This window comes from Drosophila kikkawai, chromosome 3R, assembly GCF_030179895.1.
Source record: "Drosophila kikkawai strain 14028-0561.14 chromosome 3R, DkikHiC1v2, whole genome shotgun sequence".
Classification (NCBI taxonomy): Eukaryota; Metazoa; Arthropoda; class Insecta; order Diptera; family Drosophilidae; genus Drosophila; species Drosophila kikkawai.
This window is the reverse complement of record NC_091731.1, coordinates 8,662,772-8,676,925: the sequence shown is the minus strand read 5'-3', so window position 1 is coordinate 8,676,925 and position 14,154 is coordinate 8,662,772. Positions and strand designations below refer to the sequence as shown.

Here is a 14,154-nt window from a genome sequence, read left to right as displayed (position 1 = left end):
GAGTTTAATTTAACTAGAAAATATCAACAATTGTATTCCCATATTTAAAATTATTTCAAGAAATTGCATTATTTTATTTTATTTTATATTAAGGTACAAAAGGTCATATAACAGGCTTTGTTATTTTTTATCTCATACAAAAATTTAAAAATGTCGAAGAAAATGGAACCTTTTGACGGTAGTGTAAGTGATTCATAATTATAATAAAATAAATTATTTATTAATTAAATATTAATAAAATGAATAATAGTTTAATCATTGTTGTTATATATAAACATATATATATTTATAAATGCCAATATCATTCGGAAACCCAAAAAATTAGGTTAAGCTTATGAGGAAATTCTTGTAAGCTGTCATTTATAAAGATCTCTGATAAATAAGGACACAATAACATTTTGTTAGGATTTCTTTCTGCTTCCTTGATATTCATCTTTTTTTTAACTGGGGAAAGTTTAAAAAGACAAATGCGAATGGTCCGGGCTTTATAAAATCCGCGGAAGACATGGAAAAGTCCCTAGAGACCAGACGGGCGAGGAGGCCCTGACAGGAGGCCCTGACAGGATGCACTGAGTTCTCCGATGCCAATAGTAACCAGAACCTAGTAACTTGAGAAGAGCGTCTCCCAACTGATTAAATAACCTTTAAAAGAATACAGTGGGATATACTAAACCGAAGATTTTATGGGCCAGTAATAGCCCAATATCTGCTTTCCTATTTTTTGTAAAAGAAAAAAAATGTTAATGAATACATCAAAAATAGCACCGTGCTTTTTTTTTAAATTATAGTTTGTGCCGAAATATATAATATTTATGCGATTTGGATGGGTGTTTAACAAAAAAAAAAAAAAGGGAGTTTATACATAGTCAGCATACTTGACATAGTCTTGGCCAGGTTTGGAAGCCCCTTGGTAACAAAAGTTGGTTAAAACCAGTCAAAAATTACATTATACATTATTACAATAATAGTATGCCAACATAGTTAAAAAATAAGTGTATATAAAAAATGTCATACAAGCTTAAGATCTTTCTAATTAGTTGGCACGGTGCTATTTTCGATTTTTGACATTTACATATTATTACGGAAAATAGGAAATATATTTTGAAAATTCTTTTATTTACTAAAGAATGATATTTTTAAGAATATATTAGGCGTCTGTTTAGCTTACTATCAATACAAATGCAACCATCAGAGTCGTCTTTCTACTTAGCTGGCAACGACTGTATATGCAAAAAGTTTCGCCCACAGAGACACTTTATCAAGAGGCTCATATCAAAAATGGGTCCGCGTTTTAAAGCCCATAACAAACACAAGATAAGGCAGAAATAATTTGGCCATGGTGTGGACGAAAAACCACTCACCCATCGTCTTCACGCGGAATTCCTCATAGTTCATCAACGGAGGAGTTTCAGCTCCGCGAACGGTGTCCAGAAAATCCTCTTCGCTGTACACTGAATCATAATCGCTGGGATCGTGCATTATTTTGGTTCGGAATTTATGCAGCTGATTAGATCACAAGATCGCACTTAACACTGTTGCATACTCTCAGGCAGCAATAAATATCACTGAAATCTATAAATTCCTTACAGTTGTCTCTGCAGCAATAGACAGACGTAAAATACACAAAATGCAATCTGCGAAATTGGTTAACCCGTCGCACTTGAGAAATTTGATTGCACCTGGAGCCAGCACCGATAATAGAGGCTCGAAAACTGGTGGCACCAACAACCGCATGCGCTTCCGATTTAAACACGACTAAGGTGAGCCGGGAGTTTTCACCGACACTCCCCGTTCTCAGCTAATCAAGAGCAAATACTACAGGGGCTATCAAAAACAACAAACAAATCTAAAGGCTGATTAGAATTTAAAGTAGTATAACAAGTAGGAAGTCTGGAGGGGAAACTGTTAACTGGCGGATACCCCTTAATATTTAATTACTAAAGTTAATTTATGCAATTAAAAATAAAATTACTAAAATGTTGCCTTTTTAAATTTATCTATTGAAATATTCTATTTGTAATGATGCCCATTTACCCAAACCTATTTAAATTAAAGGTAATTTCTTTGTTAAATCTTCTACTCCCACAATATATTTTTATTATATTTAACTGAGATCCCAGTTAAGGCGGGGATATACATACATGTATGTAAATGGTCAAAATTTAGACATTTTTCGTGAATTTTTTAATGTAGGAAATAGTCAAGCAATCTTCGCGGAACTTTGGAGATAGTTAAAAGTGGAATCGGAGATAATAAAAAAATTTTGTTATAAACAATATTTTACAAAATGGCGGACCTATGGAACATATGCCGTAGCGCCTTGAGCTTTGAGTTGCCGTGCTATGGACACGATAGAGCTCGTAATTCCTGTCCAAAATCCGTAAACTAAATTTTTTTGTATTCATTACACCTGTATCTTCTATTTGAACTTAAAAAACCAAAAAGAAATCAAGACAAAAAAATTAAATTTTGATTTGAAGGAAAAAATGCCATTTTTAGGTGATCAGTTTTCACTTCGCACCCTCTAAAAAAATAGTAATAACAACCATGTAGGTTCAAATAGAAGATAATTTCATGCTGATCATAATAATTTTTGATTCACTCCGATATGTTATGTAGTTTTTTGTGAATCGTGTCCATAGCATAGGTAGAAATGCAAATATTAGAAGCTGAGAAAAAAACTTTTTGATGCGCCCACGTTAACACTTGTATACCTTGCGTGCATACTTGATTTGAGGCACTTAGAGTTGGAATTCGATAATGAAACTTACACACTATATTCTAAAAATAATAAACTATTTTTTACCAAAAAAATAAATTGCCAAAAAAATGTTGGTTTACATGTATATCCTCCCTTAAACAAATTAATTCTAAGCCTATAAGGCAAAGAAACTATTTAAATCTTAGAAAAAGCGTTAAAATAGGTCAAATTTCCCAACAGAAAATATTCCATATTTATAAGGCGTAGTCCTACTCATCCCAAGTCTAAGAATATAGGGTATAAAAACATACGCTTTTATTTGCACTGAGAGCGCGTGCTATCTCCGCTCTCACTCTCTCTCAGCGAAAGTAATTAGGGGGAAGTTATTTCTAGGTGCGAGTGCAAGCGAGACACACGCATATATCTTATCGCTCGTGTATAACTTGGTCTGAGATAGCTTAGTACTCCCGTCCGTCTGAAATTCCTTTAATTAATGAACTCATTAGACTGATATGTATGCATTAAAATTGTTCAGTTAAGGATCTAAAAAAAAAATTAATGCATAGTACAAATTGAATTCAATTTACTTTTACCTATTTGTTTTCAGTAATATAACCGTAACTTACCTTCCTCTATGTTAAATACAAAAACCCATTTCTCCGCCCATTAAAGCACACAATTGTTTTGTTTTTAAAACAGCACACCAAAGAAATAGCATCATTGGAATGTTAAAAATTGTATTTAATTTAGTTTTCATCTCTTGTTTCTATGGGTTATTTTGCAACTCTAATTGTAATTCATTTACACATAGATTTGTTTTCGTTTTAGTGTGGTTTCTTCATAAAACTCGAATTTGTTCATCTGTATTTATTTTAAACATTAAATGTATTGCATATAATTTTGTATAGTATTTTTTTGTATGATTTTTGAAGAGCAATTTGTCTCTTGTTTGCTGGAGTATTTAGTCTGCTACGTTTTTTGTTCAGTAACTGATATGTTTCGTTTACTAGTGTCATTTAAATATATAGTTCAACTATTTCTTGTGTATTTTGTTCTGGTGGTTTTGATAGCTCTATTCTCTTTTCTTTAGCAACGTAAATCGAAAAGGGGTCATTATGGAAATAACTAATAATATTACCTAGCAAGTTTGTTTTTATTTGTATTCGTAAAAATGTGTAGTTTGCATTGTGAAATTGTTTCAGCATTTTAACGGTTCAATGGGTCAGTTTTGGTATTAAAACCCTGAAACAAGTAACAATGGTCGAACTCAAAGTAAAACATAAACAAATAGATAATTCAACTTTATAAATAGGAGTTGTATAACGTTTTTAAATATCCTTTGGTGTGTTTACTCATAAATATATTTTTTATTTAATTCGCTTAACCTTACTAGAGTGGGATTCTCTTTGATTCAACGTTCTTTCGCGCTTCATATTTGATATGTTTTTGGTAATTGATATGTTGCATATATTTTGTATTTGATAGATTCTCGTGTTCTTGTAACTTTTCTGCAGTTTCTCTCCTTATTTAGCTAGAGTTCTGCTGATATGTATGCGATATAAGTTCAGTGGCTTAAGATTAAAAAATGTTCATGCTTTGTATATAGGTTTTGTATAATAATATTTAAAAAAATATTCACAAAGAAGGGGACATTTTTTTTGTTTGATTTTTAGGTATTTTCTTGATATTTAAATTATCTCAAATTTTACAGGCGAGTAAAAGTTTATGAACCCAAAAAACAAATTATCACTTTTTTTTGTAATATTTTCTTTTCTCGATTTGGGTTTGTCCATATTCATTTGCATCGATTATGGAATTCGTAGTTTGTTCTCCTCTATTTACACTGGGCGTTCCTCACATCCTCTCGTACTCGTCAGATACATATACATATATATATAGTTCAATGGATCAGTTTCTGTTCATTATCATTCGTTTAATATTACTCTTGACTTGTTTTAGTTTGTCTTTCGAATAAACAGTTATTCATAAATATATTTTAAATAGACAACTATGTAGATAAAAAGTTTTTTTGTTCGTTTTCTTTTCTAAATAAATAATTGTAGTTTGCTGTAGTTGTTGTATAATCTATCAGCTAATTCAAGGTACTTATAACTCCATTAAATTTTCGGTTTAATTTTAAGAATTTTCCTTCCACGTTGGGCTTTCACATTTTTTCTCAATTTAGTTACTTGTCACGCTATCTGGTCAACAATTCCGTGCTCCGTTTGATAAATGTTTGAATTAGAGGCTAAGACTTGTGTTAGAAAGATGTGTGTTTTTGTGTTTCAAGGGCCAGTTTTTTGGGTTTGCTTAGATGTTATTCCAAATTGTTTGGGTCAGTTTTAGTTCTTTGGCAAGTTAAAACTGGCCCTCAAAACGTAAGAATCTCATTTTGGTTACAACTTGCTTTTGTGTGTGTTTTTTTTTCCTTCTAAGAAATATTTATTTTGAGAGTTGAGTAAGTTTTTGTGTATTATATTCAAATTAAGGTTAGGCTTTATAATAATTCCTTGGAATATATATATATATATATTTTGAAATCTCTCTGAATGATCGAGATAGATATTTTTCCTTAGACATTCAAAACATTTCGTGAATTATGCAACTCGGGGCCATTTTATTTTCCTGAACAGTAGCTCGACAGGGATACTTTTGATCCTATGATATCGTGCATCTAGTGTATTCGTATTCACTTATTTTTATTTTATTTTTTAACGTTTTTGGTTCTACTGGAAAGATTAATAGCTGCAGCCTGCAGGGCTTTTGCTTATTTTACTCACGAAAACAAAACAAATATACTATTATTAATATACAATTCATAGACGGATATCGAAAGAAGATAAAGAGTACCTAGGTTAGTACATAGGAAAATGTTTGGAAGGTTCTTTACTGATAGCCTCGGTTGCGGTTTTGCATTCATTTTAGGGACTTTAGTTGTGAATACCTTAAGTGACGGATCTAAGAAGCCTTGAAACACTTTACATATACATCAATAGAAATTGTTTAATATCTGTATACATATATATGCTTCAGAAAAAGTTGTTATATAAACATTGATAAAATTTTGTTTTTACTTTTTGGTTTTTTTTCTTTCCTTTTTGTATTTTGCCAAACGATCCTGCTTCCATATTTTATTATTTATTTTTTTTATGAAGTTTTTGCAATGTTTTGAAATTTGCGCATTGATTTTCTCAAAATAAATATAGATCGCGATAGGAACGCAACACATAAGGAAAGTTTAGGAAAGAGCGCAGAAAGTTGGGAGAAAGCTTGAGATATATTTTGATGGAGAGCAGCCGATTTGCGATCGAAATGTTGGGTTTCTTGCATATTTATGTTATCTTCGCGCCTATATATTTTTTTGTAGCTTTTTCGTGGTGTTTTGCAATTTTTTTTCGGTTTTGTTAGCATGATTTTTGTTTTTTATAAAAGTGTTCGGAAACAGAAAATAAAGGAAATAAGTGTTTCCTAAGAGGGTTTCGAAAGCAAAAGGTAAAATCATACTCAAAAACAGAGTTTGAGAAAATATCTTCTGGCTGAAATGGCTGGACAGGGGCGTATGTGTTTTCTGTAACGGAATGGTGAGTGTAGGTACGTGTGTGTGTCGGTGAGATTCGCATTTAATAATTATAATTATCGTAGGGCGTGCCCAAATACGAATAGAAATTAGGATTGATGGGTTGTGCGTGTGCGTAATAAAATCCAGAAGCCGGATCTGGCGCTACTCAGTCGAGGAAGCCGGTGTTGACCAGCTTCTCCAAGAAGAACTTCACATCGCCCAGCTCCGAGTCCTTGATGCCCAGTGACTTCAGCATCCCGAGGTCCCCGTTTTCCACCGCCATGAAAACCGAGCGCAAGTGTTCCAAGTCCGATCTGTGGAATAAGATGCAGAAATAAAACCGAATGAGTTGGGTTCATTTTCAGAGTGTGCTGTGAGTAATGGCCAAACTTTAATAAAGTTTTCTTTGCCAAATGAATAAAGCCCCGGGTGAGTTCGAAAGACTGAGGTAACCAGCTGCAGTCTCAAAGTGGCTTTGAGCTGGCAATAGTTCCATGAAGGAAAATAAACATCCACGAAAACAGTGGTATGTTTTTGAATTATCTTCTTGAAACTTTCCCTAATAGTATTATTAAGCAAAGTGTAGCTGAATTTTTACTTTCTATACTTATAAGATAGAAAAATATAGGTTTTAAATTATAAAAAATGTATAGATAGTCATGTAACTATTTACACGATAGTAATTAATGATTATACAATTATTTGTTATAATTTTTATTTTAGTTTTCATATTATTTAGTCCACCGTTAACTCAAATATTAAGCCAAAGCTCCTTTAACACAAACTCTGAGACCAAACCCACATCGACACACTCATAGAAACACACACCGGGACAAGTTGTAGCTTTGCTGCTGTGAGACTCAAATTATACGCTTTGCTTAATTAATCCCTGCAGGTAACGTGGGGCTGTTGCTTTTGTTGTTGTTCTTGCGGCTGGTATCCCGGGGTGTCCTTTGACCCCAAACCGCCCGACTTCGCTCTTTTCAGTACCCACATATTTTTCAGCTTGTTGCGGCTGCTAGATAAACTTCATTATCATCAGCATAATTAGTAAAGTGAGTGGGAAAAACGAAAGGACGGTGCACAGAAAAAAAGGCTTTAAACCAAAAAAAATTATATAATGAATGATACAATTAAATTTATACATTAGAGGTGTATTTTCTTACTCTTAACTTTTAAAGTCCTGTAATATATATGAACAAAAAGACGCTGTTGAGCCCCAAATTTTGATGCAAAGCGGAAGCATAGGGGTGCTTCAATGAATGAACCATTTTCCTTTTTCTTTAGTTGGCTTTCTGAAATCAGCGCTCATTTTGTCGACCCGAAAAAGACTTAACAATGAGTCCAAATTTTCGTTAATGTAAGATCTCAACAAGGACTTTCTCTGTCCGAGCAATTTTAATTAATCGACAGTTGAAAATGTTCATTTATTATCGGACAAATCTGATAAATAGTAATTAATAGAAGTGTAATGATCTTTTTGAGAATGAAAATATATCTTATTGGGAGGAAGTCTTAATGTTCTTTTAAAGTTTACAACCCAAAAAAAAGTATATATCGAAAGTATTCAGAAAGCACTGCAGTTTTTCTCTCTGTTTAGCTGGGGTGAGAAAGCAAGAGTGCAAAATACACATTAATAACATTTGTGCGTGTCTTGTGGTTCGAGTACATCCATTCAATTCCGTCCCGTCTCCCGTCACCCGAACAGAGTCTTGAGCCGGGTAGAATGACATTATGACACTTGGGCGATTAATTGCCTTGATGAAATTGTGTAAATTTCCAGCTCGGCCAGACAAACAGCGCCCTCTAACATTTTATCCGGGCCCCATTTCCCTCGGAACTTCTTCTTTTTTGTGTTTTGCTAATTTATCAACATGTGCGTGAAGGCAAATATTTTCGTGTCCTTTGTCTGTCCCGCATGTTGAGATCCTCTGCCTGCATGGCCCACAATTTTATGATTATTATTATTGCCACTCCAACTCACCTTGCAGCCCCGTTTTTGTGGTTAGTTTTTGTTGTACTAATTTAATGAAAATTTTTCTTTCATGTTTTTCGCCCAACGCCCTGTAAGTGTGTGTGTTGGTGTGTGTTTATATTTGGCCAGCCCCCTCGTCTGTGTTCAGTTAGCTTGTTGTTATTTTTGTTAATTAATTTTGTTCCTTTGTTTATCTTGGAAATTGTAGCAGGAGGAAGTTGCCGGCGAAGGCTGCCTGGAGGCTGCCGGGAGGGAGTAATGCAATTAAGGCAGCTTGAAATCCGTGTGTTTGTGTGTCTGGAATAGCCTTATCGACAGGATAAAGACATTTAGTCAATTATTTTATTTTATAGAATATATTGAGGATAATTTTAATTTTATATTTGTATTGATTTTTATAATTTACCAAGGTAAACGCATATATTCAATATTTCTACACATCAGCAGTTTGTTTTCTTGGTAAACCATTTTTGTTGTAATGTTAAATACCTTTTAAGCTTACCTTAAAAACACAATTTAAGTCAGTTGCTTAAATCCCAAACACACATATGTGTGCTGCTTATAAATCATGTCCCATAAGTTTCCATTCATTTTCCCCCATTTAATAATTTAATTCATTAGGCAGAGAAAAATATTTTGTTTGCTTAGGACGAGCAAAACAAATATTATGAAAAAGAGCTCAGAAGCCCATAAAGAAGTTCTCCATAAAATAAAGCCGAAAAAGAAGGAAAATATGATAAATATGAATGAAATATTTTAAAATTTCATGACACTTTTTGTGCACACGTTGTTTGTGTGTGGTTGTTTGCCTTGAACCCAGCAGCAAATGTTATTGTTCCTGCAGCTACTAAAATAGCTGAGCAGAGAAAAGGACTCGAAAGGCACACACACATAAGCAGATCCAGAGATAATTCAAGGGACAAGGACAAGGACAAGGACAGAGGACCTGGGCTAGCGAAAAGGAGCCAGCTTGCCTTTGGACTTTCTCTTTATAAGTAGTTTTGCCCGAATAAAAGGATTTCCCAACAATGTGAAAATAGCCTGGGGCAATGCCAAGTTTCTTAAAGAGCTTTCATTATTTATATAATCCTAGAACCTGGATTAAAATTATGTTTTCTGCACGAAAAGCAGCTGACAAAGAGGGTAAATAATTTCTCTTTAGGATTTTGTGGCAGCCAAAGTACCAACCCAAGCGCAAATAAATTGCACCCCAGAGCAATGCACTTGTAGAAAATCGGTAGAAGAAGTTTTGGGTATATTTTAAGAATATAATAATTAATCTTTTATTTATTTTATTTATTTTATTTATTTTATTTATTTTATTTATTTTATTTATTTTATTTATTTTATTTATTTTACTTATTTTATTTATTTTATTTATTTTATTTATTTTATTTATTTTATTTATTTTATTTATTTTATTTATTTTATTTATTTTATTTATTTTATTTATTTTATTTATTTTATTTATTTTATTTATTTTATTTATTTTATTTATTTTATTTATTTTATTTATTTTATTTATTTTACTTATTTTATTTATTTTATTTATTTTATTTATTTTATTTATTTTATTTATTTTATTTATTTTATTTATTTTATTTATTTTATTTATTTTATTTATTTTATTTATTTTATTTATTTTATTTATTTTATGTATTTTATTTATTTTATTTATTTTATTTATTTTATTTATTTTATTTATTTTATTTATTTTATTTATTTTATTTATTTTATTTATTTTATTTATTTTATTTATTTTATTTATTTTATTTATTTTATTTATTTCATTTATTTTAATCAATTTAGCTTTATAAAATAAAAAACTATCGCCAACTTAATATTGTTATTATTTTTACATTTCAGCCCTTTACACCTTCGCCCTCAGTGCACACAATTTGTGATGCAATGGATGCGAATGGTTTGGGGCACTCACCTCATTAGATGGAGGGCAGCGCCAAAGTCCTCAATCGTTTGCGACTCGCTCAGAGCGATGGCGACCTTGTCCACTCCGCCCAGGGGGGAGAGGGCGTCACGTGCCTTGCTACCGAAAAGCTTCTCCAGGTAATTGGGTCCGTGGGAGGCGATCAGGCTCTGGAGGAAGGATGCAGTCTCCTCGACCGGCGGCCGCTTGGCTGCAATTAATAAAACAAACATTATTTTTATCGCACGCAATTAAATAAAGTTTCGGTTGAGTGATACGCCCCGGCAAAAGTAATTAATAAACTTCGGATGGCCGTGATTACAGCCAGCTTAATGCATTTGCATTCATAATTTATTTGGATTTAAATTAATATTGTTCATTAAGCATGCAAACAATTGGGAATCAATAAACCGCCGGTGATTAATAAATGAACAATACATTTCACTTACAAGTCATAGAAATTGAAATAGCCATGTGAACATATTTATTAAGGCATTAATTAATTTTTTATTGCTGACGTGGCGGAATAACCGTCTGACAATTTCCTAGCCATTAATATTAATAGTGAACTTTGGTTGCTCATCAAGGCAACTTCCCCCTTTCCACACTTTCAACTTTTAACGCACGCGTGCATATGAAATTCTTCCCCCTCTCGAATAAATTATTTAGGGGTTTATTTTGAAGGGCGGAAGGTCCTTAGAGATTTGGACAACGCTGTAGGTGTTCAACTATTTATGGGACAATAAAAAATCACATTTACGTAGAAACACATTAAAAGTTTGACCAAATCAATGAAACGCAGTTTGTAAATATCCTTTAGTAATGTTATTATATTTTCAGGAATTAAAAGAAAGGATTTCAATAGATAATGTATTTTATTGCTGCTGAAAGTATCTTAGGGCAAAAACTTAAATTATTCGCCGTAAAATTGCAGCTCCCAGACTGGAAACTCCCTCTAGGTATGTATATACTTCCCAAGGCAATAGCTGAGCATAAAGGAATATATATTTTTCATTTCGCTTTCATTCTCCTGTTCAGAAAGTTTTTCCCCATTTATTCGCATTCGCCTTTGCGTTTGTTTGTGTTTTTCTTGGCGCTGGCAAACATTTATGGATCAGTCAGCCAGTCGGTCAGGTAGTCAGTCACCCAGTCTCTCAGCCAGTCATGCACAAAGGACAGACCTTACGTGGCGCTTGGCTCTTTTTTAACCCACTGACTGCACTTGTTAAGCCTTACCCAGCCACCCACATATGCTGGCATTTTTAATGGCTGCAAGGACACGGGACTAGATGGGTCTCCTTTCCCATATGTGGATGTGTGTGTGTGTGTTGATTCAGTTACTGACTGTATTTGTTATGCAAATGGCGACGTTTGCAACCCGTTATTTTTTTTACTTCCTTTCGTTTTTTACTTCTCATACCCAGTATTTGCGAGGTGTTGTCCGTTTTTCTGTTGGCTTTACTCAAGATAAGTGACCATTATACCTCTTAAAAGGGGAATCGAACTCTTTTGGATTGGGAAACATATAATCTAGTAATATTTTCGTAGCTTTAGATAAAGAAACTCATTTTCAGAAATATTATTATTATTATTAATACTAGCTGTGATAGAAATATTTAATTTCTATAAATTAATTTGAATTGAAACTCATGGTATTTCCTAATCGCAACAAATTTCTAAAAATTGTCGCTTTTTCGTTACATGAGCTTCTGGCTCTCTCTGTATTGTGAGCCACGTCGAGGGACGAACCTCAAATGGCGGGCTGGGATGTTGGGAAAGCTCTGGGAACGGGGATTGTCGCCTGTTGTTTGCCTTTAACTTGTTACATATTCCGGACGATGTATATCAGCAGTTTAGATTAAGACTATGTGGCAATTTCGCCTCGGAGAGCCCTGCCAGCGAGGGCTATGGGTTAACATTTTTTCAACTTTCTTTTCGCTGCTTTTGCCTGATAAAATGTATGCAAAAATATGTTAATTTCCCCAGGGCATTCGACTGCAGCGCGTTAAAAAGTTTATCGAATACTTTTTATTGCAACTTAACTCGTTCCTATTTATTTTCTTTCTTATTTTTGCCAGCCAATAATTGAATTTTAATAAAATGTTTTCGGTAATTCCATACGTAATGAAAATTCTGCTGAAATGTGAAAATACCAAACATTTACTTCGCTTTCATTTCATTTACTTTTACTCATGTCTGAAGTAATAATTTAATTTTAATTTAATCATTTTCATTCCACAATAGAGAGACATGTAATGAATTCAAGTTTTTTTTTTTTTAAAAGTGCAGTGAAGTTTTTCTAAAGCTTTAATTTATTCGGAATTCGGTGATGTGAATATCGTTTGAAATAAAGTTTCTTGAAAATGTTTTCTATCTCTATATTCTATATTCTATATTCTATATTCTATATTCTATATTCTATATTCTATATTCTTCATCAACATCAACAGCCTATTCGATATAGCCATGCCCGTCTGTCCGTTTATACGCAAGCTAGTCCCTTTAAAGCTATCTGAATAAACCTTTGCAAATAGTCTTCTGACTACTTCTCACTACTATATATGTATGTCGGAACGGGCCGTATCGGACGACAATATCATATCGCACAGTTCTCATAAGAACAACATGGAACATTTAAAAAAAAAAAGGTGAAACTTCCCTGTCTTTTAACATATTTTCATCTACTTTGAAATATGGCCATTTTGTATTATTATAGAATTTCGGTTGTAATTTTATGCAAATCGGACGACTAGCTACATGATTTATCATGGGAATGATCAGTAGATGTAAAGAAAAATGTAAAGCTGTGAATGTAAAACCATAACTGAAAATATTTCTATTGGTAAATATAGTTTAAAGGTAATATTTATTAGGTTTTTATAAATTTATATTATATTACATTTTTCACATCTAAAACATGGTTATTTATATGATTTAAAAAATAATTTTGAAATTTTTAAATAGTAATTATTTGCTATGTACAAGTTAATATATTTAATATATCTCATGTTAGTTTTGTATAGATTGTTAATAAATTGAAAACTACAATAGTATACAAAATATGGCGTGCCGCAGTTAGCTTCCTTTCTTGTTTTTTCTGTTTAATGTCAAAGAGTCTATAAGCTTCCTAACGCAATTATTGCTTATTTTTGCATTACCTATTATCAAAAAATAATAACGACTCATTAAAGTACATTTTTCAAACAGTTTTGTGAGGATAAAGGCTCCCAGTAATTAAACAAGTGATGCCCAAGCAAAATTGCGTTCGTTTTGTCTTTCAACTGTTGCCTAGCTGCCAAAAAAGAAGGAGTCGCAGTATAAAGGAAGAGGCAGAGGGTATAATAACGAGAAACTGGGCGAATAATTTATCAAAGAGCGCCGAGGTTGAGGCAATAACTTAAGCCAGCGCCAAGGCAGCCGACACTTCCTAAATGATTTCATTGTCGAAAAATAGTTTTTTTGCGTCGAGCCGAACAATGGCGGAAAACCGGCGTAAATTTATGCTATTGTGTCGGGAACTAAGGGGGAATACGATAAGGAAAACGAGAGGGAGGGTTTATATAGAGACCGGGAGGCGAGAGTAAAGTTGTGTCGGCTTGTATCTTAACTTTCAGGCAAGTGAATTGCTGGCAATTAGCAGCAACAATTTGCAGTTTGGCCTCAAGTTTCGCCTTTTCCGTTTTCGGTTTGCTCAGCGGGGGGAAATCTTCTCTTTGCCATAAAATGAGGTGAAGTTTTCCGCCCAATTTTTGGGGCTTTTGTCTACCGGTGTGTGCGCATGGCGAATTTTACAATTTATCATGCCATCCCTGACATAATTAGGGTATATATAAACAACTTTTTACTGCAATTACTCTGGCCATCTGTTTTATTTTTATTTATATATAAAGTAGGTATGGCATCATGTATCGATTATATATATTAAATATTTTCTTTTAATATTTTCTTTTGCTCTTCAATTTATAGCAATTACTTTGGTGATTGCAATTACGTGG

The 14,154-nt window shown here is 33.0% G+C and overlaps 2 protein-coding genes across 9 annotated transcripts in view; both read right to left on the bottom strand.

Annotated features, from left to right (window-relative positions):
- Positions 1 to 1,509, bottom strand: part of Dys (Dystrophin) — a 178,441-nt gene extending 176,932 nt beyond the window's left edge. For 2 of the 7 annotated variants that reach the window (XM_041774456.2, XM_041774467.2), the window contains exon 1: positions 1,362 to 1,508. In XM_041774456.2, the coding sequence (XP_041630390.1) occupies positions 1,362 to 1,479 (118 nt within the window). In that variant the 5' untranslated portion in view covers positions 1,480 to 1,508. Of the gene's footprint in view, positions 1 to 1,361 lie in introns of all 7 variants that reach the window. The other 5 variants (XM_041774457.2, XM_041774464.2, XM_041774463.2 and 2 more) reach the window with 5 other exon arrangements.
- Positions 1,510 to 3,380: 1,871 nt separating this feature from the next.
- The window catches only part of LOC108084377 (IDLSRF-like peptide), a 40,757-nt gene continuing 29,983 nt past the window's right edge, over positions 3,381 to 14,154 (bottom strand). For both annotated transcript variants that reach the window (XM_017180563.3, XM_070287026.1), the window contains exons 3-4: positions 10,172 to 10,370; positions 3,381 to 6,574 (exon numbers count right to left, since the gene is read on the bottom strand). In XM_017180563.3, coding sequence (XP_017036052.1) covers positions 6,427 to 6,574; positions 10,172 to 10,370 — 347 coding nt within the window. In that variant the 3' untranslated portion in view covers positions 3,381 to 6,426. The remainder of the gene's footprint in view (positions 6,575 to 10,171; positions 10,371 to 14,154) is intronic.